This window comes from Laccaria bicolor, genomic scaffold, assembly GCF_000143565.1.
Source record: "Laccaria bicolor S238N-H82 LACBIscaffold_61 genomic scaffold, whole genome shotgun sequence".
Lineage (NCBI taxonomy): Eukaryota > Fungi > Basidiomycota > Agaricomycetes > Agaricales > Hydnangiaceae > Laccaria > Laccaria bicolor.
This window is the reverse complement of record NW_001889932.1, coordinates 161,015-184,763: the sequence shown is the minus strand read 5'-3', so window position 1 is coordinate 184,763 and position 23,749 is coordinate 161,015. Positions and strand designations below refer to the sequence as shown.

The 23,749-nt window shown below is 47.3% G+C and overlaps 12 protein-coding genes across 12 annotated transcripts; 8 read left to right on the top strand and 4 right to left on the bottom strand.

Moving 5' to 3' along the window:
• Positions 1-49: 49 nt before the first annotated feature.
• LACBIDRAFT_334272 (uncharacterized protein) lies at positions 50-3,097 on the top strand (the record flags this gene model as incomplete). Its single annotated transcript, XM_001889046.1, has 18 exons — positions 50-72; positions 132-215; positions 266-334; positions 441-447; positions 499-591; positions 622-783; positions 812-817; positions 1,018-1,036; positions 1,132-1,206; positions 1,269-1,300; positions 1,353-1,410; positions 1,466-1,752; positions 1,861-1,929; positions 1,984-2,100; positions 2,177-2,183; positions 2,236-2,342; positions 2,693-2,713; positions 3,086-3,097. 18 exons carry the CDS (start codon positions 50-52, stop codon positions 3,095-3,097), a joined length of 1,248 nt encoding a protein of 415 aa, XP_001889081.1.
• Positions 3,098-3,751: 654 nt separating this feature from the next.
• Positions 3,752-4,587, bottom strand: LACBIDRAFT_240754 (uncharacterized protein; the record flags this gene model as incomplete). Its single annotated transcript, XM_001888998.1, has 5 exons — positions 3,752-3,916; positions 3,980-4,114; positions 4,170-4,367; positions 4,418-4,459; positions 4,528-4,587. 5 exons carry the CDS (start codon positions 4,585-4,587, stop codon positions 3,752-3,754), a joined length of 600 nt encoding a protein of 199 aa, XP_001889033.1.
• Positions 4,588-5,586: 999 nt separating this feature from the next.
• Positions 5,587-6,387, top strand: LACBIDRAFT_314494 (uncharacterized protein; the record flags this gene model as incomplete). Its single annotated transcript, XM_001889045.1, has 5 exons — positions 5,587-5,643; positions 5,695-5,736; positions 5,791-5,988; positions 6,045-6,179; positions 6,235-6,387. The coding sequence occupies 5 exons, from the start codon at positions 5,587-5,589 to the stop codon at positions 6,385-6,387; spliced, it is 585 nt and encodes a 194-aa protein (XP_001889080.1).
• Positions 6,388-6,918: 531 nt separating this feature from the next.
• LACBIDRAFT_314493 (uncharacterized protein) lies at positions 6,919-8,796 on the bottom strand (the record flags this gene model as incomplete). The annotated part of the gene is made up of 5 exons (XM_001888997.1): positions 6,919-7,503; positions 7,563-7,917; positions 7,968-8,491; positions 8,541-8,622; positions 8,669-8,796. The coding sequence occupies 5 exons, from the start codon at positions 8,794-8,796 to the stop codon at positions 6,919-6,921; spliced, it is 1,674 nt and encodes a 557-aa protein (XP_001889032.1).
• Positions 8,797-9,281: 485 nt separating this feature from the next.
• Positions 9,282-10,086, top strand: LACBIDRAFT_334268 (uncharacterized protein; the record flags this gene model as incomplete). Its single annotated transcript, XM_001889044.1, has 4 exons — positions 9,282-9,331; positions 9,400-9,449; positions 9,613-9,770; positions 9,823-10,086. 4 exons carry the CDS (start codon positions 9,282-9,284, stop codon positions 10,084-10,086), a joined length of 522 nt encoding a protein of 173 aa, XP_001889079.1.
• Positions 10,087-11,145: 1,059 nt separating this feature from the next.
• On the top strand, positions 11,146-12,512 carry LACBIDRAFT_295812 (uncharacterized protein; the record flags this gene model as incomplete). Its single annotated transcript, XM_001889043.1, has 5 exons — positions 11,146-11,268; positions 11,341-11,478; positions 11,531-11,680; positions 11,730-11,872; positions 11,930-12,512. The coding sequence occupies 5 exons, from the start codon at positions 11,146-11,148 to the stop codon at positions 12,465-12,467; spliced, it is 1,092 nt and encodes a 363-aa protein (XP_001889078.1). The 3' UTR covers positions 12,468-12,512.
• A 419-nt stretch (positions 12,513-12,931) lies between these two features.
• On the top strand, positions 12,932-13,994 carry LACBIDRAFT_314490 (uncharacterized protein). The gene is made up of 6 exons (XM_001889042.1): positions 12,932-13,134; positions 13,193-13,285; positions 13,350-13,594; positions 13,645-13,679; positions 13,740-13,874; positions 13,930-13,994. The coding sequence occupies exons 1-5, from the start codon at positions 13,093-13,095 to the stop codon at positions 13,823-13,825; spliced, it is 501 nt and encodes a 166-aa protein (XP_001889077.1). The 5' UTR covers positions 12,932-13,092; the 3' UTR covers positions 13,826-13,874; positions 13,930-13,994.
• A 708-nt stretch (positions 13,995-14,702) lies between these two features.
• LACBIDRAFT_314489 (uncharacterized protein) lies at positions 14,703-15,383 on the top strand (the record flags this gene model as incomplete). The annotated part of the gene is made up of 3 exons (XM_001889041.1): positions 14,703-14,765; positions 14,819-15,088; positions 15,141-15,383. The coding sequence occupies 3 exons, from the start codon at positions 14,703-14,705 to the stop codon at positions 15,381-15,383; spliced, it is 576 nt and encodes a 191-aa protein (XP_001889076.1).
• A 2,565-nt stretch (positions 15,384-17,948) lies between these two features.
• Positions 17,949-18,772, top strand: LACBIDRAFT_240706 (uncharacterized protein; the record flags this gene model as incomplete). The annotated part of the gene is made up of 5 exons (XM_001889040.1): positions 17,949-18,008; positions 18,061-18,102; positions 18,160-18,357; positions 18,415-18,549; positions 18,617-18,772. The coding sequence occupies 5 exons, from the start codon at positions 17,949-17,951 to the stop codon at positions 18,770-18,772; spliced, it is 591 nt and encodes a 196-aa protein (XP_001889075.1).
• Positions 18,773-20,005: 1,233 nt separating this feature from the next.
• On the top strand, positions 20,006-21,736 carry LACBIDRAFT_314486 (uncharacterized protein; the record flags this gene model as incomplete). The annotated part of the gene is made up of 1 exon (XM_001889039.1): positions 20,006-21,736. The coding sequence occupies one exon, from the start codon at positions 20,006-20,008 to the stop codon at positions 21,734-21,736; it is 1,731 nt and encodes a 576-aa protein (XP_001889074.1).
• A 63-nt stretch (positions 21,737-21,799) lies between these two features.
• Positions 21,800-22,003, bottom strand: LACBIDRAFT_314485 (uncharacterized protein; the record flags this gene model as incomplete). The annotated part of the gene is made up of 1 exon (XM_001888996.1): positions 21,800-22,003. One exon carries the CDS (start codon positions 22,001-22,003, stop codon positions 21,800-21,802), a length of 204 nt encoding a protein of 67 aa, XP_001889031.1.
• Positions 22,004-22,011: 8 nt separating this feature from the next.
• Positions 22,012-23,566, bottom strand: LACBIDRAFT_295809 (uncharacterized protein; the record flags this gene model as incomplete). The annotated part of the gene is made up of 7 exons (XM_001888995.1): positions 22,012-22,452; positions 22,501-22,672; positions 22,729-22,993; positions 23,036-23,042; positions 23,099-23,297; positions 23,349-23,371; positions 23,435-23,566. 7 exons carry the CDS (start codon positions 23,564-23,566, stop codon positions 22,234-22,236), a joined length of 1,017 nt encoding a protein of 338 aa, XP_001889030.1. The 3' UTR covers positions 22,012-22,233.
• Between the last annotated feature and the right edge of the window lie 183 nt (positions 23,567-23,749).

The window sequence follows — 23,749 nt, the reverse complement described above, 5'->3', positions numbered from 1 at the left end:
GATTTAAGTCTCGATGTGACATACTCACCCAGACTCAATCTAACACTCCATGTTTGCCGATCATGAATGGATGTGAGATTTCAAGAAACTCTTCGCCAATCGTTTTTAATCTGCAAATTCGATATATTGAGTGCTTTGGCAACCTGTGGCTTGCGTGATGGTGGGAGGACGTATATGCGGGCACAGAATTGGAAGTCTGAGGGCACGGTGACCAGGTAAGTAAAAGATGGATACAATTCGATGATGGATCACGCACCTGATGCAGATCCTCTTCACGCCCACTGATGACACGTCAGGAGCCTCGAGAAATGGCACCCCACCCATCTAAGAAATGGTGAGTAATGTCGAATATAAGGAATCTGAAATGGACTTGTGCGACAAATTGTTGGCAAGGACACATGGTGATAGGGAGTGCGACAGTGATCTACTAAAATATTGAGGGAGAAGGTAAGTATGAGAAAAAATTGTGTTTGTGTCAAGAGCACTCACCCGGTGTAGAATTCCCCTCTCATGCATCTGGATGGCAGTCTCAAGGTCAGAAGGTTGAAGGTCCAAGGGGAGCATGCTGGAAAGATGGGGGCTGGGAATTTGGTGAGTGGTATCTCAAATTTCCCCTGCCAGCAATGTGTTCCGCACGCAAATTTGTTTGTGCATTGCGTAATTTTCCATTCAACTGGGTGTTCCTGGAAAATTCATCACACTATTCTCAAAGGAACTAACAACTTAGTTTCTTGGCACTACTTCGGCACAGGTTCCGTTAACAACCGGGTCTTGGTTATTTTTGTATGTCCCTTCATTTGGATCTCCTTAGCTGCCTGTGAGTCAAATATTCAGAAGGATATTCCTTGGTGTTCTTTTACTACAAGAATTATCTTTCTGAATGTTTGAATCACAGAAATTTACTTATGCTAAGAGTCTGAGAAATGCGAAACTTAAGGGTGCAAGTAGTTAGGGTTTCGGCCATAGATAGATCTCAGGTTATGCTGAGTTCCCCGTGGTATGTTCATGTCTGGATAGATGTTGCTAGCGGTTGCCAGTGTGTTCGTAATTGATGCAAGGTATCTTGCTCTCACAAGCTCTTTGTTGATTTTCCTTGGCACCTGGAGGGTATAAGAGCTTTGTGGAATTCAGCTGTGACAGACCTCTCCCCTATGCCTTCTTTATGCCCATCGGTTGCTGTCCTTCAGTCATACCTTCCCTTGGTCAGTCAGTCATTCATTAATCGGTACACTGTCCAATGCACTCACATTCACTGTTTTGTCTTGCAGATGTTATGGTTGTTGTCGTCAATCTTATCGTGGTGAGTCGATCTTTGTTTGGCTTCAAGGATGTTGACTAATAGATCATTTTAGGATGTCATCCTCATCTCTCGCATGTTGCCTTTCATTTTTCAGGCTTTCGGATGGTTTGGTGAGTTGTTTTTCATGTGCTTAGTAACTTTATCTGACTCACAGGCTATTCCCAGATGTGAATTCGATATTTTACAATCCGGAAAATGACGCTGCACATTATCGCTCTCGTCGCGTGCAATCCAAACATCAGTTGTCTCGTTGCCCACATACCCCGAACATTTCTACGTCCACGTCTCATCTCTTTCCGACATATTCCATGTCCCTGTGCCTTCCTCTCATCCAAAATCAGTTTTTCGCTTTCCGGGGAAAGCTATGTGGCAGTGGGACAGCCAGCCCTCACGGTGCCGACTCAACTTTCTGCATTCCGGAACACTATCTCGTTGCTGTGAATCTTTCCAAGGTTTGTCGATCGATGCTTTCTCTGCTCCTGCATGATGCTCAGCTGTGGTTGTAGCAGGAACAGATATCCCTGCTGCTCTACGACACGTTACCCATGGATTCATTTTAGCCAATCATTCTTTGGCAATGTGGACCTGATTTTTTGTATTCCGGAAAACATCATTTCATTCTCTTCAAGGTATGTTGATTGATGTCCTGTTTGCTCTTGATGACGACTTACCTTTGCTTCTAGCATCGACACTCATCCTCATCACTCTACGCATCATCCAGGTCCATCCTCGATTGTCCTGATGCCATATATTGCGTTCCGCAAAACACCCTTTCGTTGCGACGCCAGGTGCTATCGCATGTACATCACCATCCAGATCCATCCTCAATTGTCCCAACACCATATATCATGTTCCGCAAAATGCCCTCTCATTAAGATGCCAGGTAAGTCCTCAATGGTTAATGTTGATGTACTTCCACTCAATTCCTTCTTCAGATTTTATGGCTCATACCTTCATGTCATATTGCATGAACATCACCATCCTCAATTGTCCCGACACCATATATCGTGTTCCGCAAAACGCCCTCTCGTCGCGACGTCAGGTTAGTCCTCTATGGTTAACATTGATGTACTTCCACTCAGATCCTTTTCAGAATTTATGGCTCATACCATTGTGTCATATTGCGTGAACATCACCATCGTCAATTGCCCTGACACCATATATCGTGTTCCGCAAAATGCCCTCCTGTCGCAACGCGACTATGGTCGACGTTGACATACTTCTACTCTCCTCCCTTTTCACAAATTATCGCTCCCTCTCCTGACGTCTTTGATTCGATTTCTCAACATCCGCCAATCGCTTGTACTTCTACTCTCCAACGACATCCTTTAAACATCAGGTGTGTCTGTTTAGCTGTTTCGTCACATGTGTAACTCATTTATTTCTCCATAGTTCATGCTCAGCACAAACCTGGTGCGCATCGTCATCTGCCGTGTTTTCTGCTGCTTGGTCAGTCTATTGTGTCTTGCTTTGTCCACGCTCGACATATATTGATTCCTTATGTTAGCCTTCACATTGTCCGTTTCGATGTTTGCCTTTGCCATTGATGTGCACGCTGACGTCACTTTGTAGTCTCGACTTGTTACTTTTCATATAAGGCGCCTCGCCTGTACATCCCCATGTGTGCAATCCCCACGTTGCCGATGAGGTGTCAATCGACGCTTCACACCCCCTCGCCAGATAATGCAAAGATCCACATTGTCCATTTCGACATTTGCCTGTGTCGTTAATGTGTAAGTTGACGTCACTTTGTGAGGTCTATCTCAACTTATATGCTTTCCATAGCTCTTCGCATAAACTGGGTTCCTCGTCAATCCCCATTTTCGCCGCCAGTGGGGTGCACTATCAGGGCGAATTAAGAAGGTATTCATTGCCTTTCAGATATGACTAACCCACTTTCTCTGCCGTGGTCTCATGCGAGATCACGGGAGATTTTTTTTTGATCATATGAGTGTCCCCGCGGGGAGGCGAACGTATAATCCTATATTAAAAAAGGAGGGTGAAATGCTGCAAAGACGGCGTTTTCTTCGTGTTTGTATCTGTTATTTGCTTATGTTTCTGCAATACTATTGGTTTAATGGATCTACCCGAGAATCTAATCTCACCCGCGAGTAAAGATCATTAGAGAGAAAAAAATGACGGGGCGAGAACTAAGTACCAGTGCGCTTTATACGTTGCTGGTGGAAAGAGCAGAAGTGACACTGATACTCTATACGTCAATCTTTAGTGTGGAAGCGCAGAACCACAAGGGCCGCGTTCGTCGACTGTCCATCAAGACATCTGAAGGCGACAGGCACTGGCATTTATTTTGATGAGTTGAATGGAGTGATGTGACGCGCTTCAGGCTTGAAGCGTGCTTTTCCGTATCACCAGCATGAATGGCCTTTATGGACCTCTTATTGCGTTCACCCCGGCCTACCACACACTCCCAACGTGCTAACGACAGCTGAATTACATGAAAATGCATGAATCTCTTTTCTTCTTCGCATGCCTGGTCTCCACGTAACGCATTGCCGTCCTCATTGTATATTCAAATATTTCGTTGACGCACAAGCGTGACGTCGCGGAGGTTTCGAAATAGTACTTGGCCTGAATTTTTTTGGCCATTTCGATACCCTACACAACCTCCGTCAGTGACGTCGGTACGTGCGCTCGGAGGCTAGATCAAAAAAGGCGCACCTCCTCTGTAGTTACTGGATGTTGATTGAAATTGGCGAGCTGGCTAACGATTCGTTGATCCTTCCGCAGGTCCACTTTACACCCAACGAGTATTACAGGCACATCGGCGCAACAAGTCTTGATTTCAGAAATCCACTGACAAGTGAATCAGATATGCTAAGAAGTTTTCGGAGTAGCAGCGAGCTTCCACCTTCGTTTCAACATTCTCGAGGGACTCCGGGGAGTCAACGGAGAAACATATGAGAGCAGTGTGAGATCCCGGATAAGAATAGGGCCTGAGTCGGTCATAGTCCTCATGGCCCGCAGTGTCCCAAAGTCCGAGTTCGACAAGACGTTGGTCGATTTCGAGCTCAGCAACGTAGTTTTCGAATACAGTTGGAACATGTATCTATGATGAGTTAGTTGACTCAGATCTGGTGGAGGGCATAAACCAGTAACGTATGGGACTTCGCCTTGAATCAAAGCGAGAATTAAACTTGTCTGATGTAGAAGAATCCTCATAAGTTCGAACTTGTTAGGATGACCGAGAAAACCGAAGGTGGACCAACCTTCCCGCATGCGGTATCTCCGACGATGACTGCCTTCCTACGAATGGAGTTTTGAGCCATCTAATAACCACGAGCAGATTGATGGAAGGCTAGATTCACGGGGGGAAGAGCTGAGAGCAATAGAACGCACCCGTGTTATCTGCGTCAAGCGCTTAATGATAAGACCCGGGAGCTTGAAGAACCGATTGTTTTTCGCGTTTATTTTAAAGTGGGCCGCCAGGAGAGGGCTCTGGGATAGTAATCTGGTAAGTGCGCGCACCCTACGTTTTCAGTCAAGATGAAGGAGTGATGAAGCCAATGTGAAGCCGTTACATGTCGTCACCGGTTCACCTGTGTGCTGGCTGAATTGGGTTCAGGGTGTGGCCGATTGGTACAATTAGTAATAATACGGGATGAAGACAGGTGCCAGGAAGACATGTTGTTTACACGGCATGGCATGTCGAAATTTGGGAAGCGCCAGAAAAATTCGTTGTCGACTTTTGCACGTTGAGCAAGTTGTGGGGCAAACAGCCAAACTAGGCACGAGTAAAGTGGCTATCGATTAGCGCTACAGAAACTGGGCTGTTAGGCCTTGCAAGGGAATCGTGGGGAATTGTTGCCAGTGATTTGATAGGAAGAGATGTGCGAAGTCGAACTTACATAGTCGAAACTTCCGACTCGGCTCATTCCGCTGAACCCTTTTGTTCACTCTGACGCACGTGGTACAATTTGAACAGCTTCCGCAGGTGCCGGTGCGCACTGGCAGTGGCAAGAACCTTCACTTAGCACTGTCCAGGCTTGTTGGTCTGAGACGGGGTTATTAGGTGGCGGGCGCGGCTTCCTTCAACTGACTCCCTCTGAGTCGCATGACTAGGAACAAATATCTCTAGCTATGCAGTTTGGACACCGCCCTTCGATTCTCTTGAGTCACAAGCAGCGCCCATGATCGACATCGTGCCTGGTTCACGGTACAGCATTCGAACATAGCTCTACATTGACCAGCGTGATCGCTGATAAAGTGCAAGTCAGTGCTGAAAACACCCATTCCTTTCTTTGAAGTCGTTCCCAATCTCAAGTAACATGTCTGGATCAATACGAAGGAAAGTCGTCATCGTAGGAGACGGTGCCTGTGGAAAGGTATGATCACCCTGACACCCATTTCACATCTATTGATACGACCTTCGACAGACCTCAATGTTGACCGTTTTCACCACTGGAAAGTTTTCAGAGGTACTTTGCTGGCATCGAGCTTGCTCATATCGCTAGTGCTGATGCTTCTCTTAGCTTTACCATCCAACCGTGTTCGAGAACCAGGTGGCGGACGTCGAGGTCGACGGAAGGCATGTCGAACTCAATCTATGGGACACTGCTGGCCAAGAAACCTACGACCGACTGCGACCCCTCACTTACGCCGACTCACACGTTATTCTCATATGCTTTGGGGTGGATTTCCCGGATTCCCTCTATAACGTCCATGACAAGGCGCGTACCCTTTTTCACAATGCTAATCCCTTCTCATATTGATTGTTGCGTTTTAGTGGATAGCTGAAGTAAATCATTTCTGTGGACGTCTACCTATACTCCTTATTGGATGCAAGATAGATCTCAGACAAGACCCGAGGGTGGTTGGAGAGATGAGACTGTATGGTCAAAGGCCGATAACTTATGAAGAGGTACGCCGACTTCTGAGATCATTGTTTAATATCCTTGACGTTATTTTCTTTCAAGGGATTATCAGTTGCGCGTCGGATTGGGGCAAGAGATTATATTGAGTGTTCCGCTAAATCAGGGGAAGGGGTTCGAGAAGTTTTCCAGGCTGCGACAAGAGCAACCCTGCTGAAGCCAAAACGGCCGGGGGGCTCATCATGTGTGATTTTATGAGAAGATATCGTCCATTTCTTTCTGCCCATCTTTCCGCGGTCATGCGCCAATTTCGAAATGTGTGGTGGGTTCCATGGCATCATTCACATTATATACCCAGGCTTGTACAATACTTATCAAGGGCGTTGGAAGGTTTAATATGTATCAACTTTTTTCTCAACGATGGTCGTCACCGTATTAGATGATGGTGAAGGTGCAGCGCATCCCGCAGGGGACGACTTCGATCTCATCAGGCTTCAAGCCCAACATTGCGACCTTGTCTAACCTCCCTGCCTTCAGTGCGCCCTCTAGTTCCAGGATACGGGGTGGTTCGGTTGGGTCAAATGCCAACTGAGTCCCATCAAAGATTCAATTCACAATCCCGTAGTCTCGTTCCCATCCGTAGTGTGTAGGGAGTGCGATCCGCCGGACCCTCCGAGATTGACAGGTGCATTTGGTAGGCACTTCATATTCAGAGATGTCCGGACTCCGCGGAGACTTTGAATTGAAATGGACGGACAAAGTTCTGCGACCGTGGTTACAAAAAATCGGTCAGTGTTCGCATAGGGAAAACTCCAGAGATTCAAACGCCGTTCCCTGGTCGACAACGAATCTCTTTCTTTCCTCCATCAACTCTAGCCTAATTTCCTTCGCCTCATCCAAGCTGATCGGAAACTCCTCGACAAAGTCACAAATATGACGCTGCAGCTCGACAGGCAGCTTCCCGAAACTATGTCCTGGCGTCCCTGCAACAGCATCACGCCACCAATCTCTCTGTTGCGGAGGTACGTTGGCAGTACTGATTATTCTGCGGTTGGGATCGATGAGGAAGAGCGCAAGAATCTTTCGATGACCAGGTTTACTGGGGTCTACGAGTTCGAATGGCTGGACTTGGTGTTGGAGAATGTTGGGGAATGTAAGAAGACGTCCCTCGATGGTCTTGACACCGCCGACAACCTGAACACCTGGACCTCCTTGATGACACCCAAAGACTGCAGGAAGAAATTCATGACGGTCTTGTTCGTAATCCATCTCCGTCGCGCTTACAGCGTCTGATTGTTGTCGAAAAGAGAGCTGGCTGGTGGTGATGTTTTCGTTGGCATAATAGTATAGCGCGGTAGCACAAATGTGCTCATTCTGTGGGGGGAATGGGGGGAATAGGTCACACCATATGAAACTGATGACAGATGACATACAAGTTGCCCTTCAACATGCCATGATCCACCCTCGTACCTCGGCTTCGTGGGGGTGAGCTCAATATTTGCCAATTTGACAATGACCTGGAGCCCACTATCAATATATTTGAGCCTCAGATCAAGGGGAGGATGCGGGGTAGGAGGCGAAAAGAGGCTGGGTTCTGGCTGAACAATTTCGTCTTCGTAGCTACCATGATAGTGAATTCGTTTGAACCAGTGTGGGCGTGACCCAGGAACAGCCAAGGGCGCGAGCGTTATATTCCAGAGCGGAATCGTGCAGCCAATCACTTGCTCGATAATTCGGTATAAATCTGCATGCCGTTGGGGATGAAGATTGTTGATGTAACTTGTGATTCTGGCCATGGCAGATAATTAGCCGGGTTGAGGTGAACTAAAGAGAAATACTTTAGAGAATCTTCCGATAGATCGACCTCACAGGGCAACCATTGGAATCGTCTGCTGTACTGAGGGTTAATGGGGCGACCCCACCGATTTAGGGGATTGGCAGTTGGTTTCGTATCTGGGACGGGAATGGTTACCCCTTCGCATGAGCGTTGAATACAGTCAGCGAGACCTAGCACACTATCTGGAAGAATGCGTGTGCGCCCATATACTAGTGGGAATAGAGACGGATGAACGAGATCGAGAACTTTCCCATCCGACCCAGGGTGCCAATCCTGCTTTCTCTCCGGGACGCCTTCGAGGCAAGACACGGCCTTCCTTAGGGCGTTCATCAGATCTACTGGAACCGCGTTGTCAGATTTGACCACGTCTCCATTGAAGACGGTGACACAGCCAGTTTCGGCAAAAGATCTAGCTTTATATCGTAATTCGTTAATGCAAAAGGTCATCATGCTCTCCGTTATGTCCTTGTCCTCGAATGCGATAGCTTCTGCTACCCACTTCTTGACAATTTCGGGATCATGGATCTGGCGTAACGCGGTTAGGGAGGAACGGAAAGAAACGTACAGAACTTGCCTTATCCTGCCAATTCTTCTTATCAGTCAAGGAGTTCATTACGTGGAGCATTGTCAACTCCCGAAGAGTCGTTAGGGGCAATCTGAACAATTTGTCAATTAGAAAATGACTCTGTCAACTCAGCTTACACAGTTGGACTCGAATCATCATCTGATGAATTCAATGCGCTGGGAAAGAGATGAATCTCTTGACCATATTTGTTCTTAGTCGGAGAGAAATCGAAGGGTAGGCCAAATCCCGGAAGGTGTAATGCCATTGTCGTCGTTGAGAAGGAGAACCGAAATGAGTAATTTCATCACCATCATGATCATTGGATCGTGACGGGCCGGCTGTTTGCACAGGGAAAATCTCACTAAGGCAGAAGAGCGAGCGCGGCGTCGTGCAAAAAAAATTAACTGGCACGTTGCGAAAACAACGAGTATGTATGCAATGCCTCTCTTGAGGACGGCCTAGGGACGAAGTACAAAGGGTGACGGAACACCATGGGAAAAGCTCCGTAATTATTCGTATAGATTGAATACCGTGGCACTTTTGACATATTTTCAAAGTGGATCGCACTTGTTGTGACAATAAAACGTGGGAAAATGCACCGTACTAATCCGTAATGGGGCAAATGCCGTTGATTATTTAACCAATGGGGATCGCTGGCCAATCGATGGATATCCAACACCTGCATTCCAGGAATTTCCAGTCTCCTTGTCAAATTTTACAAGGGCCGTGAATTGAAATCAAGTATGCACCATGCACTTCGTAAGAAACTACAGTACTACTTGTGCACCGGGGTTCATTTGGTAAGTGCTTAATTTTTGAACTCGCAGCTTATACAGAACAATTTGCTTTTACGCCTGCGGCCTTACAGGTTCCCCGAATCTTACCCTCTGGCTTACTTTTTTGGAAGCCACTCACATGGTGCGTGTTGCCTGTCCAACGTCACGGATAGTGTGATGCCATCGCACGTCCAACTCTGTCAAGGTCAACCCTTGAGTAAATTTTGCGACGCATATTTATACGACGCCGATTATACTTCCTGCGTTCAACAAAGTACACCGCGTATCTCTACATCCAAGTCAAGACCCAACCATGAAGTTCTTTGTCTCTCTCCTTTCCATTCTCTCTCCCGCGGTTGTGGGCGTCATGGGAGCATTGATTGGCCCATTGAATATCCCTCCCGACGCCCTCAGCGAGTACTTCAAACTCTTCAAACTTTGCGAAGATGCAGGAGCGAACAGCGTGAGTTCGCCACAACACGATACACCCTCTGACTTACCTATATATCTCACAGTATGTTGGAGTTCTGTACCAAAATGACCAATACGTTACGTACAAATTCGGTCAATGCTACCCTTACCAACTTTCAAATGGTAATCTTGCGAAGATGGCCGTCTTTTGCAAATCTTCGACGTGCAACAATAATCCGTGGGCTCTCATCATCTCTGAAGTTTGGCGTACCGCTTTGCTGATCGCTTATAATTGCTTGCCTCCAGAAATCCGGATTGCACTGGAGGAGCGGTTCCTCCCGCCCCCATTATCGTGCCGGAGGGATTAACGTTAATAAACGCTGCCGACTTTGTGCAATACATTGGGCAGGGCGCGACGTGCCAGTCAAACGCCCTCAGTTAATTGTGAGGCCTGCAACACTCGGTTCACGTCTGCCGTTGGCCAGGGGGAATCTCCGTGCCAGCTTCTTCAAGTTTGTTAGTGACGGTAGTATTCGCAGGACTTTTTTTGAGGATGAATACATATATTTTAACTTTTAAATGATGTTGTTGGGGGAAATCAAAAAATTTGTTTTTCTTTTGGTGTGCAAGAGCATGGAAGAAAATTTGCATTGTGCGTTTACAGGCTAAAAGAAAAAACAGCAGAGAAGCCAGTCATATCTCACCAGAGAGCTGTTCTCGATGTTGAATAACCACCTCATACAGCACCGGATATGTGGGGCTACATATGCACTCACATATTGTTTGCGACCGAAGAGTACCAATATGTGTTTGAATTGCATTGAATATTCACCTCATTCATAGTCGTCGTCTCCGTAAAGTCTAAAAATAGTTCACGCAATATGTCATGCAGGTTCGTTTCAACAATTTGCTTATTGTTCATACTGGTCATTTGGTCTCCATGTTTTTAGAGCATATCATTCAGTCGATATGTAGTCCTACATATCCGTTGTTGTCTCGAGACTCGAATGAACTTGAAATGAACATATCTCAAAGCTTGGGCAATTTCAACGGCGCTTGGCGTGGGAGCCTGTAAGATATTTGAATTGCCGTCTCCGATCCGTTCCTCCGCCCCTTCATAGCCCTTCATACTTCCATTCTAAAACGCAACTTTTTATTGTCTGCCCAAACGTGCTCTCGTGAGTCATTCATACCGTTCCAGGAGTACAAAAAGACACAACGACGCCTAATCGCCACTTTTCCCAGCTTCGCGCGTGCAGTTGGATAACGAGGTACGTAAACTTTTCCTCTTCTTCAAAAATCGCACCATGTTGAAGATGACTTTTTCCTTCATCCTCTTCTCTACGTCCATATTCCTCCTTGCTTACTTCTTCAATACCACCCAACTCCAATCCGCGTCGACTCGCAAAGCAATCGTACAAATACCTATGACAGACAAAGCAGCGAGAAGAGCCAAGTTTGAGGGGGTGTACGAGGTGATTAGGGATGAGCTTATAGGTCACTTCGCAGGGGAGGGGATGCCAGAGGAGGCGGTGGAGTGGTATCGCAACGTAAGTGCGCCGTGACTAGTTGACTCATCGTGTGGATCTCGGACTGACGGTTCAATATTCAATTCTCGGTAGAATCTTAACTACAATGTCCCAGGCGGTAAACTCAACCGCGGAATGTCGGTTGTGGACACTGTCGAGATTCTCAAAGGCCGAGCTTTGGATGAAGACGAGTACTTCAAGGCTGCCGTGTTGGGGTGGTGTATCGAACTTGTGGGTTGTCTATCCGTGGCTCCTCTCTGATCCTGCTAATCCCACTCACTAGCTGCAAGCCTACTTCCTGGTAGCCGACGACATCATGGACTCCTCCATCACCAGGCGCGCTCAGCCCTGCTGGTACCGCCTTCCATCGGTTGGTACGGTCGCGATCAACGACAGCTTCATGCTCGAAGCTGCTATTTATCGCTTACTCAAGGTCTCTTCTCGTCTATCTTTTTTTCTAATGTATCTCACACCTCGAGTAGACACACTTCCGCGGCCAAGCATACTACGCGGACCTACTCGACCTCTTCCACGAGACGACATACCAAACTGAGATGGGTCAGCTCGTGGACCTCATCACCGCCCCTGAGGATAAAGTCGATTTGAGCAAGTTCTCTTTAGCGCGGTACGCTTTCCCTGTTCCCTGCTTCCCTTCTCTTTCTCACTCAGTAACACCAAATAGCCACCACACAATAGTCATCTACAAAACCGCCTACTACTCCTTCTACCTCCCCGTCGCGTGCGCCATGCTATTCAGCAACATCCCCTCATCAGATGAACACATCTACGCCCACGCAAAATCCATCCTCCTCCCTCTCGGCGAGTACTTCCAGATTCAAGACGACTTTTTGGATTACTCGGCGACGCCTGAGGTTTTGGGCAAGATTGGGACGGATATCGTGGATAATAAGTGTTCGTGGGTCGTCAACACCGCTTTACTCCTCACTTCGGAAGGAGGGGGGAAAGAATACTCGGCGGAGGAGAAGAGGGAGATGCGGAAAGTTTTGGATGAGAATTACGGTCGGAAAGAGGCGGGGACGGAAGCGAAGGTGAAGGAGGTATACGAGCGTCTTGGGATCCGCCAAACGTATGAGGCATATGAGGAGAAGGTGGTGCATGCTATCAAGGCGAAGATTGCGGAGATTGTTGAGATTGAGGGGGGGTTGAAGAGGGAGGTGTTTGAGAGTTTCTTGGGCAAGATTTATCGGAGGAGTAAATAGATTTGTGGTTCATTGGGTTTAACAAATAGATGGTACTGAGACTGTATGAACACGTCCTAAGTTGGTTAAACGTATGCCAGAATCGGAGCGAATTTCGAGGTAAATTTTGGCGAAAAAAACCAAATCAAAAAGGAGGAATCGACGCCAGCAGGATTCGAACCTGCGCCCTCAAAGAGGAACAGATTTCTAATCTGTCGCTGTAACCACTTAGCTATAGCGCCTTATTATACCTTCTTACGAAGACTATAATATCACATTCCCACCTTTTACTCAATCGCGCTTCCACTAAATACTTCCTAAGTGAAACAAGAACTTAGGAATTTATGACATTGCCAGAGGTGGTGAGGAAATTTTCAACTTGTTCCAAGTACATGTAGCGATCCTTCTGTAGCAAGAAACCACTCGAAATCAGATTCGCAGCCAAAGCTCACCCGAATTTTTACACTCCGCTACAAACTCTTCGTCACCAACACCAAGTTTTTCCAAATCGTCCTTCGATTTACCTCTATCCCCTTATTCTTGCTTCCGGTAAAAATGGAAGAGGCATCTAATACAACCCACCACGCTTCCCCTGTTAACGCGTTCTCCGGGCCGATTTGACTACCTCTTCGCCTACCCCGAGGCGATGCCACTGTTCGTCGCAAAAGCTACCACGCGCTGTCTTGTGGTCTGTTTGCTTCTCGTCTACGCAACCAATAATATGGTTCACTGATTGAAGCGTTGAGCCAGATAATGTTTTGGACCGTGTTCAGTTTCCGTTGGTACTCATAGCTAGCACGTTTGCAGGGGAGGGGAAACCAGGGGAGAAGAATATCATGGTGTGATTCGCTCGGTTTTTGCGCTTTTTTGTCTGAAATGAAGTTCAGCTGGTATAAATACAAGGGACGCGGCCGTAGCGAATTTATCCCACCAAACCGGCATGAGGGGTACAGGAAATTTGGTGCGTCGCGCATCGAGTCCAGACGTTGTATCCGAGTTGGAGTCAAAAGGGTGAGGAAGATGCTGGGCAACAAATTTGGTCGGAAGGATGCGGGAGGGAATGTAGAAGCGGAGGGAGCGAACGCGCAGCATGCGTATGAGAGAGGTTGCGGTCGCAACTTTTTTGGTGAGGGGGTAATTGACCAACGGTAAGTCGTGGTACTTGCGAATATGACTGTTGGCTTACGTTCGTTTTGAGGGTGAAATGGAGACGGTTTTGTTTTCAAATACATAGTACGTATATGACGATGCAATCCCTCTTTTAATTGGGCAGACATGGCTTCTCGACTACAGGTTCGGTTCCTATGTCTGTCAGATATACTATCCCTTTGCCTATTTGGCTTGTCTTTGTCTGGCAGGCACAATTTTGTGAACGTTAGGGATATTTTCGGCCTTCCTGGGGCAGGACTGTCAATGGTTACTGAATGGGTTTGATGTACTCTTTTTCTATGGTTTTCGGTCCCACTAACACCATTTTCTTTAGGGTGAAGCTGAGAAGTTTGCACGTGTGGAATTTCTCGGTTGTCACAATAATGACTTCATTTTGCCGGAATAATCAGTAAATGCCACATTTTCAGATTTTACTCAAATTCACAGCAACCCCGATCTTTCCAAGAGCATCAGAAGCTCAGGCTCGCAGGCGCTCAAATGGCATACTGCCTCCGAAATTCCAAATCTCGTCGTAGTTGGCATCGGAGAGATGAAAACCCGGCTCAGTATTTGCTCAGTATTCACTTCACTCGATCAAAATTAGGAGTAGGGAGTATATCAATGCCGGAACATCATAATCGTAACTTCCCTCAAGTGCCATGAGGTGCGTACCGGCATCTTACGCTCCCAAATGACTATTTTGAGATCGACAATGGCTGTCACTCTAGAGTCCCCCCATTTTGTGCTCGTAAAAAACAAGGTAATTACTTACCAGTGATATGTGATTGGGTCTTCGCGAATAGATATTATAATCGGCGGGCGAGATCAATCACCACCCGCAATCGGATGCGGGTTATGACACCGTGTGAGTCCACCATTGGCAGAAAACATATCAACTGACCCAGTTATCTCAATGGCGTTGGTGAGCGTTGGCGTTGTTAGTTCAGTTCCATTTCCCGCAAAAGGATGGCCGAAATTCATTGACAGATGGCCGGACTAGGATATTGAAACGTATAAAATGGCCCATTGCTTTCAGTTGCACTCCAATTTGCATCCGCTGCTCATTCCCACCATCCGCATATCATCCAAACGCATAACCGCTATCCAATGGCTACCGCTGTTGCTGGCATCGTGCTGAGCGCTATTGGTGTTGCTAAAGGGATCGGTGACGTTGGTCCATTGTCTATGTGTCGCGCTTCGTTGGCCTTACGCGTCCTTTTTAGACCGGGGTTGCGTTGTTCGGTGGCGAAGACACCCTGAAGAGGAAGCGTCATTGGATGCAATGCAGCGTCAAAAACGAGACGCAATACGAGCTCGTGCTCGCTGATAGCTATTTCGACTCTGGAGAGTATTATGACGCTCCCCACGCAACCATACCCAAATTTTCCGTCGCATCATTTTCTGTCTGTAACAGGACTGGATTGGCCGGAGTATCTGGCGGTAATTTATGGACTATGGAGCTTGACAACAAGACCGAACTCAAGTTCTCTTTGGTGGGTTATGGCTAAAATCCGTGCTTGCTTCACTCGCCTTACTCATTCTCAGGGCTACACCGACCCAGTTGTAGGTAGTCGCAAATCTGGTGCCATCGTTGGGCACAAAGCCAAGGATGGGTACGAGGGCGCAACCCAATACGGCACAAATTCGAAATCCGGCGAGTACAAGGGCAAAGATGACAAAAACACCCCCACCTATTTCTTTTTCACCCTCACTGCCGTAACGGGCCATCATACGATCTACACCATTCGCCAAACGGTGACTGACACCGAATGGCAGATTGATGTTTGATTAATTATCCGTCGCGTGAGTGTGATTGCTGATTGACAATGGTTGTTACCGCTCCGGAATATACCTTTACCTCTACCTCATGCTGGGACATGAACGCTTCATGCTCTGGCTCCTTTTCATTACTGCAAGTCCCTTTTTGGAATCATGTTTACTGATGTACTATTCGATTAAGCCCATTTTCAATGAAAGAACCTTCACGCTGACAACTTGAGACGATATTGCAATGACATTCCGTTGCCCGAGCCCACTTGCCCAAGCGTGACTATATCTCGTTAACGCGGAGCTTATATCGTTTTTTACGGGCCAACGTGCACCCAGTTGACCTCGTCCTCTTACGGCATTCCAGGAGATGCTCTGTGAAAGAAAACCCAATTCTGTACTGCTTGCCTTCGAAATCGGAGAGGTGATGTCTATACAAAAAAGAGGACTCTGTTGTACTAAAAGAATTATTCTTGAAATTTGGTGTGAGGACGGCGGGTCATGAATAATCTTGGATGAAGCCGAGAATGATTAAAGAAGTATCCGCGAAGTGAGTCTAAAAAAATATCCAAAATATGAAGAAGGTTAGCAGGTACCGTAGTATCGGTGGAAACACGAGACCCTAGTTCCCTTGTGGCATTCATCATAAGCCGCTGAGAAAAGCCCCTGATATGGAAGCGCAAGTCAGGAAGCATCAAACTATGAAAGAAAAGAAAAACGTACACATCCGTACTTTGCCATCCTTCCCGCCCGTCACAAGAATGTTCGGGCCCCTTTGACTGAGATCAACGGACGTGACGGAATCGTTGTGCCCCCGTACCACGCTGTGCAAAGATGCCGCCTCCAAGTCATAGAATTGGAAGCAATGGTCATCGGAGCCTGACACAACCCATTTTCTGTTGGATGAGACAGCAATGGATGTAATACATTCCTATATTATTGTCTCGGTTGTCAGGAGGGACAATATATGGGTAGGGTAAATACAAACCTCGTTTCCAGTTAACCTCGTCGTACATTGAACAAGTGGTTTTCCTTCCGCCGTTTTTTTGTGTAGCAACGGACTAACGTTCAAGTACTTCAGTGATGCGCCTTCGCTTGCAATCACTAACCCTTTCCCCTCGAGTTGGACAAACGCAAGACTCTTCACTGCATACTTATGCCCCACAATAGTCTCCATCAACTTCGCGCCTTTTTTCTTCTTTCTTTGCCAGATTTCTACAGAACCGTTTATGCCTCCCAGAGCCATCAACCGCTTCGGTAACAGAGCAATTGAGAGAATAGACTCAGATCTTGAAATAACGTTGCACGTTCCATTCTCCAAGGTCCAAATTCGCACAGTGTTGTTATAACACCCTGCCACAAGGATTTTCCCATCCGACGAGAAGCATAGTGAGGAAATTCCTTCTGTGCTCCCAAAGGTGTAACAAATTTTCCGTGTAGCGGTTACTATGACCTAGTTTGGTGGTTATATTTGCCGACGTAGCAATTGAAGGGGAAGGCGCACATCGAGTTTGTCTTCTTGACTCCCAACTGCCAACATACTACCGTCTGGGCTGAAGCATATTACACGAACCACGTTATCCGTCGGGAATGTCCTGAGAGTGAAGTTTATCAGATCATGAAAACAGCATGAACGTCATGAAACCAACCACATCTCCTCACCGGTTACAGCATCGTAGATGTGAACTGTTGTACCACATGCTACCGCGAGGGATTTCATATCAGAAGAAAGCCGAACACACTGCACCGGGCTATCGCAAGTAGGGAAACACAAATCGTCAACGGTAAGAATCACTTTCAAAATGTTGGAAGGGGTCACCTTTCATGGTTGAATGTTCTAACCAAGGTTATGTCGAGTACGTGCTTGACATGGGGGCTGAGTGCTATAAACCAGTCTGTACCCCCACGTTTCCATTCAGTAGTAAAATTTGTCATGTTTAAGTTTTCTGGAAACTTTGACTCGGCTGGCGATGGACTGAAATCGTTGACCAGAGGATAAATGGCTTCGATTAGCGGCCCTGCTTCACCTGGCTCGCCGTCAGTATCGCTTTCTTCTGTTGGATCTAGCCCACGAATGAGCTGAGCTCTTAAACTGTTGACTTCATCTTCAAGTTCATGGCATCTAGCGTCGCTCACTTCGAGGGCCTGTCGAAGGGAACGGAGTTCATCTGCTTGAGAGGCAACTAAGACATGCCGTTAGGAAGGATAAATTTCTCTCATTGATGATATGAGCATCTCAGCGCACCTTTTCTCTCCAGCTCGTCTCTAACCTCAGAGGTGACATTGACCTTCGAAGCCAGGGCGTCTAACTCTTGCCTGATTACCCGGAACGATTGGTCGATACCTGCATCATTGGCTAGGGAACGAGGAGGCGATGTTCCGATAGCCTGAAGTCTTAACAGCCGTACGTGGTCCTTGGACATGATGAGGTGTTGTATGAAGGAGAATGAATGTTGCTGAGCTTGAAGCGCTGAGCGCTGAGCGATCTTGGAGCGATCGCGAAGTGATGAGTGGTTGCTATTCATGTCACGTGCGTATATCGAACCAACCTCGTTGTTTCTCAATTGTTTCTTGACTTCTGCGTTCATGTCTCCCTTGGAAATCTCGAAAAAACTGGTAATAGTCGGGGATGGCACTGTTGGCAAGGTACGTCTTTATAAAGGAACAGCCCATAGCTATTCTGCTTGAAAAACCGCAGACGTGTTTGTTGATCAGATCAGTGAAAGGATTCTTCCCCGAAGTGCAAGATGCTCATTATTTGTTGTTCAAACGAGCTCAATAAATTATACTACAACAGATATATGTGCCAACCGTGTTTGAGAACCACGTCCAAGAATTCGACTTTGACCAAGTCAAAATTCAGCTTGCACTTTGGGACACCGCCAGCCAATGCGACTACGACGGTTTAAGGCCATTGAGCTATATTGACGCTGACGTCATTCTCATTGCCTTTGCTGTTGACTCTCAGGACTCGTTCGACAACATTACGGAAAAGGTGAGGAAGACGTCCTAATTTTTTTGCGATTTTCAGTGAAATTGAATCCCGTTTGAGTGGTTCGAAGAAGTAACGCGCTGGTGCCCCGGTGTACCGATATTTCTGGTTGCGTGTAAAATGGAATTACGACACGATCCACAAACAATAAATACACTTTCTGCATATGGAATGGAACCCGTCACGCAGGAGCAGGTGAGAGTAGCTTTTGTATATTTATTCCCCCACCTCACGACGTTTACTTTCTTTTACTCAACGCCAGGGAATGTCCTTGGCCCAAAAAATTGGAGCTAGTTATTACGGGGAGACGAGTGCAAAAAATGGGCATGGTGTGGAGGATCTTTTTGATCGTGCCGCTCACGCCGCAATGCAGCATAAACGCAGGGAAAGGAAAAACTACTCTTGCATTGTGGTGTAGCTCAACGCTTGCTAATTTCTCCAAAATTTCTCAGTTCCCTATTTCACCGTTTCACGTGCACCGGACTGAACTGATTACGTAATTGACCAGGAAATTTTTCAACATGCAAATCCTCCTCAAATCCTCCTCATCTTCACCAATACGCTGGCCATTGTGGCTCTGGATTGCGAGCCCTGATTTTGTTTGCAACACGGGTAGATCATTGCTGGGCTTGTGGTATTGTGAAGGCAGAGTTCTACGCGCATAGCTCTCTTCGCCTGATTTTTTATACTTACTCAAATGAGGGTTTGAAATGAAGAGCGGTATTCAACCAATTCTTTCAAGGGACATCGACAACGAGCTGCAGGCGCACGAAGCACGCGATACCTGGGTCTTTAGGTCATATGGAGGGGCCATATTCGTTGTTCAATCGATCAGTTTTGATCCATCCGATAAGTCCGATCGGGTGCGAAAAGTGCTCTTCCTTGCTCTTTCCGCTCAGCTTCTCCCGACGATGGTAGTTCCATAGTGCTACCGACGGAACGCCCCGTTCTATATCGCGGCCCTGATTCAATGGGCATCAAGTATTGTGGCTCGTCCTCCTTTTCGGTCATTCAATCGTTTTCTCGAGGACTCATTTGCATAACCTCACCGGCGCAATGATTGTTGCGTCATTCTGCCCCAGTTGTGCCGCACGTCGTTCATTGATATTTGTTAGGCGCTTGCAACTATAGAGCTCAACCGACCGAGAAGAGGTAGAGGCCGGAGGCGTTCTAATTCCGATTGAGAGTGAAGCGTGGCTAATGATAACGAACACGTTGTTCGGATTAGAAGCGTCACACCTCCATCTTTCCTCCATTCGCAGAATTCCATGTTGGACAGCCGTAGCCGTAACACATTTCTTTGCTTTAGACAAATCACGATATTGGTCAGTAACTTCCACCTTTAAACAACCTTCCAAGTCTTACCCGTTCGATAAGCAAAACCACCACCAGTTGACCACCAGGTCAATTGTCTCCACGGAACGTCGGCTTTGACGGGGCCCTCTTTACCTCCTTTCCGTGGACATAACGGCCCCAATTGCGAGTGATTATCATATCTCATCTCATCCATTCATCGTTTGGAATGGAATGCAACGTTTGATGATGGACAAGTGATCATGATGAATTAACTTTGACCTTGTTTTTTTCGGAGGATGACCAACTCCAATTCGGACCTGATTCATGACTGCTCTCTAGACTCTGATCTACGAACATGTCGGCATTACTGGATCCCTCAACTCTCAAAGGGACTCGCGCCGAGGTGCTGAAGCAGTTGATCGACATTCGCATAGACCTTGAACGACAAATTGCCGTTGTCCTGGGATTCCATAACTCCTTCATCCCCATCGCAATCCTTCCTGATGAAATCCTGACAGCGATATTTTCAATCAGGATGCTCGATGATAAGTTTGAGCTCCCTCCTACTTCACGACGAGATGGATCCCGGGCGATGCGCATAGTTTCCCAAGTTTGCCGTCGATGGAGGGAGGTGGCTTTGGCAACTCCAACGCTATGGGCAAACATCGACTTTGACCATACATTTGGGGAGTGGAAGAAAGAGCTTCTTCGTCGCACCAAAAATACTCCTCTTGATGTCGATATCTGGTTCGATGACGACGAGGGCCGTGATGACCACGCGTCGACCTTGGAGCACATTGGACGCTTCGCATCACTTCAGGCATACGTCTCTCCAGACAAGAACGGAAGGATAAAGGGATACAGTTTGTGGGACGCGCTCAGAAAACCCACACCTCTCCTGAGATCCCTCAGAATTTCCGTTGAACCCGTCACACCCCCAATCCATCTTCCCAAGCAGTTATTCAAAGAACCAATGCTCAATTTCCGAGAGCTTTCCTTGAATAACTGCTACGTCAGCCTCTCTAAACCAAGCCTGACCGGCTTGACGAAGCTCCATGTAAAATGTCCAATGAGGCTTCAAGACGGAAAAGATTTTTACCCCACTGTTCCTGCATGGCTCAAAATTATCAACACGATAGGCTCCCTTCAGCATCTCAACATCGACGGCGCATTTTCTCCCATCCCGAGCAATTCAAGGGGTCTCACCGTCATACACCTGCCCAAGTTGACCCACCTTCGCCTCGTCGGGGAAGTCGCTCAATGCACCAGCTTCATTCGACACCTCGACATCGCCAACTCCTGCAACGTTGACTTGACTCTTGTAGGGATCAGAGTGTCTGATCATGACGCGATACGAAGAACCACTCGTAAAGTGGTTGAGCGGCTACCATCTGAAATGATCAGCGCGTGGCACGTAAGGAGTCATCAAGCGAGTTTCTTCTTGCAAAACCTCTTCACGCCCGACCCCAACTTGAGAATTGAGCAGCGCGAGGGCTTGTCCTCCCAATGGGGTGTTAAGATTCATTTCGATTGGGACAGTGTTGCGGACATCAACGCGAACCTCCCTTTACTATCGGTCTTCGCAGAACGGGCGACAGTGTTGCAGTACAAAGATACGGTTGGAAGACACCACGACAGAAGGAATACCCTCATTCCACAATTGCTTGGAATGTTCACCTGCGTCAAACATCTTGCCGACATCTCCCTCGACACTTTACGTCATCTCACCGAGCACCGCGATATGTCGACCAACCCACCCCCCTTGCCTTCTTTACAGTCGGTTCAAGTTGTGGGGTTATTGATGACCGCACCACAACGCGGTTTTCTAATCGCATTCCTTCGCATGCGAGAGCGACAGGGTTTACAAATTAAGAAGCTGGATGTTAGAAATTGTGGGTTCAATAACAAGGTGTTGCGTGAGCTGGAGCAGTTCGACGGTTTGGCTGTTACCTCTAATCGGTCGAACGATGAACCGCTTGAGTTCGACGTTCGGCGTTTCGAAACTTATGGTGTCTTAGAAGAGGTTAGGGAATATCCAGATGGGGAGTCGCATGATCATCAAGGCGATGAATACGAGAGCTTCTAATTCGTGGAACTTAGGTTTTGAGAGCGATACATCTGAGTTTCTAATGGACTTTGCTGGAGCTTATCATAGAAAAAGCGAAAGCGGGGGCTGGGGTCGAGTATACGACTGAGGGCTTTGTTCGTTCGGATATTTTGTGGTACTCCACCTTCCCTTGGATTTTGTTTCAATTTCATTTTGACAGCAACGTCCATGTGCATACCAAAATTTTATAGAGCCACAGCTTTGAGTGGTACCGGTGTGTATCAACGAAGCCTCACGTAGACACATCAAGATGCAAGCAACGGCAAACGTCGTCCGGGCATCTCTTTTTACTGCAGCTGCGGGATTACAAGCGTAGTGGTAATCTAACACGTATTACATTCAATCAACGTCGCGTGAGCGTGTTCAACAAGATACACTATCCGTCACCAGGAAGGGTTGGAAGAGTCCGGTTGAACCCAACGTTCCGAGTTTTCGTTGTTTGTTCATAGCGCTAGTTGCAAACACATTAGTGGGGTTCAGTGTCCAACAGGCTGCTTAATAGCAACGACAAGACCCCACACAGTAGCCACCGCTTGAACCACAGAGGAAATGACCGAGATCACAGCAAGGATTGAGCCATAAAAAAGAATGGGTTGCGTGGATGTTTGTAGTTTGACATCCCGGATGAGAGTGGACCACCAAGACCGTCTCTTTTCAACGAGGCTAACAAGCGCGAGCGTTCGACTGGCCAGGACCTATTCTAACAGTTGAGATGTGTTGCGAATAGCGCTACAACGACTTACTCTTGGGGTGACTTTGCTATAATTATCGTTGAGGTACCGTATCCAGAGCGCGAGCTCCGGATCATCCTCCACAAGTTCCATCTCACCCGCCTTTCTCATGAGTGCGCCTTCTCCGTATAGGGTGTAGAGCGAACCGAGCACTTCACTTCCCAGAGTATCCATGTTCAGCGCTCTGTTGCGAATAATGAAGCGTGAGACGAGGGAGTCCAGACCGCTATCCGAACTTACTTTGCAACAAGATTTTCGTGATACGTCAAGCACAGATTCCAAGTTCCGCGTGATAATTTCAAGATTTTGAGGGTGTTGTCGTCCTCCAATGTCATGTGCTCATCGATATTCAATGTCGGTCGAACTTTGATATCCAGACCTTCAAAATCCAAAAGACCAGCTTTGAGTTTGAGGGCGGGAGCGACGCTGGCTCCATTGGGCGGAGAAAGCTGGAAGAGCTCGGATAGCCTTGATTCGAATGAGGGCGATCGTGATAGTGGTATGTCTGGGTTGAAGGAAAGTACATTCCAGAACACGCTCCACGCACGGGTGAGCTTGATGCGAATAAGCACTTTGAAGGTGGGAATAATTACGAGCGAGTTCAACGTACCTCATCTTGTGCTCCTTTAAATGTCCACTCTGGAAGGTCCCCGATCCCACGGATGAATTCAGCGATGGGCTCGTTTGCCTTTCGCTCATGCACCACAAACTTGACTAAATACTCTATGTCCTTGAGGAGATGGGAAGGACGGATCTTGAGGCCAGCAAACGCAAGTGTAATATCCATATAATGGTACTCTCTCGGGTCTCTAGGTGAACGCGTCATGAGCAGACCATGTGAAGACCAAGAGTGGACTTACTCAAAATGATGGCCGTACAAGGCCTGACAAAATAGATTCAACGCACCCTGACCGAGGTATGATCCCTCTTGATCGTGGTGTCTTACCATAACTTCAGAAGTTGCACCGTAGAGTTCATCTGCGTATTCGAGACTGTGAGCGGGGGTTGCCGCTCTAGGGGGACCCTGGACCAGGATGAGAGGGATGTCGCCAGAAATTGGGGTTTGAGCAACAGACATGAGATGGCAGCAACGATCTTCAAGAGGGACGGGTGTGTCCGTGAGGTGATTCACAAAGTAGTTTGGGTATGAGCTTTATGGTATGGAAATGAACCAAAAAAGAGGATGGATTGCTGTAGAATTGAGATGCGCTTGAGTCTGCTGTAAAGCTGTTACTGAGCTTTCTCACCGTTCCACTTATGC

Bases quoted from the DNA above. Each gene is read 5' to 3' on its own strand.
- LACBIDRAFT_314490 (XM_001889042.1), top strand. From the start codon at position 13,093: ATGCCACTGTTCGTCGCAAAAGCTACCACGCGCTGTCTTGTG. The intron at 13,135-13,192 runs GTCTGTTTGCTT...TGAAGCGTTGAG, and splicing joins CTACCACGCGCTGTCTTGTG to CCAGATAATGTTTTGGACCG. The intron at 13,680-13,739 runs GTACGTATATGA...TCTCGACTACAG, and splicing joins GTTTTGTTTTCAAATACATA to GTTCGGTTCCTATGTCTGTC.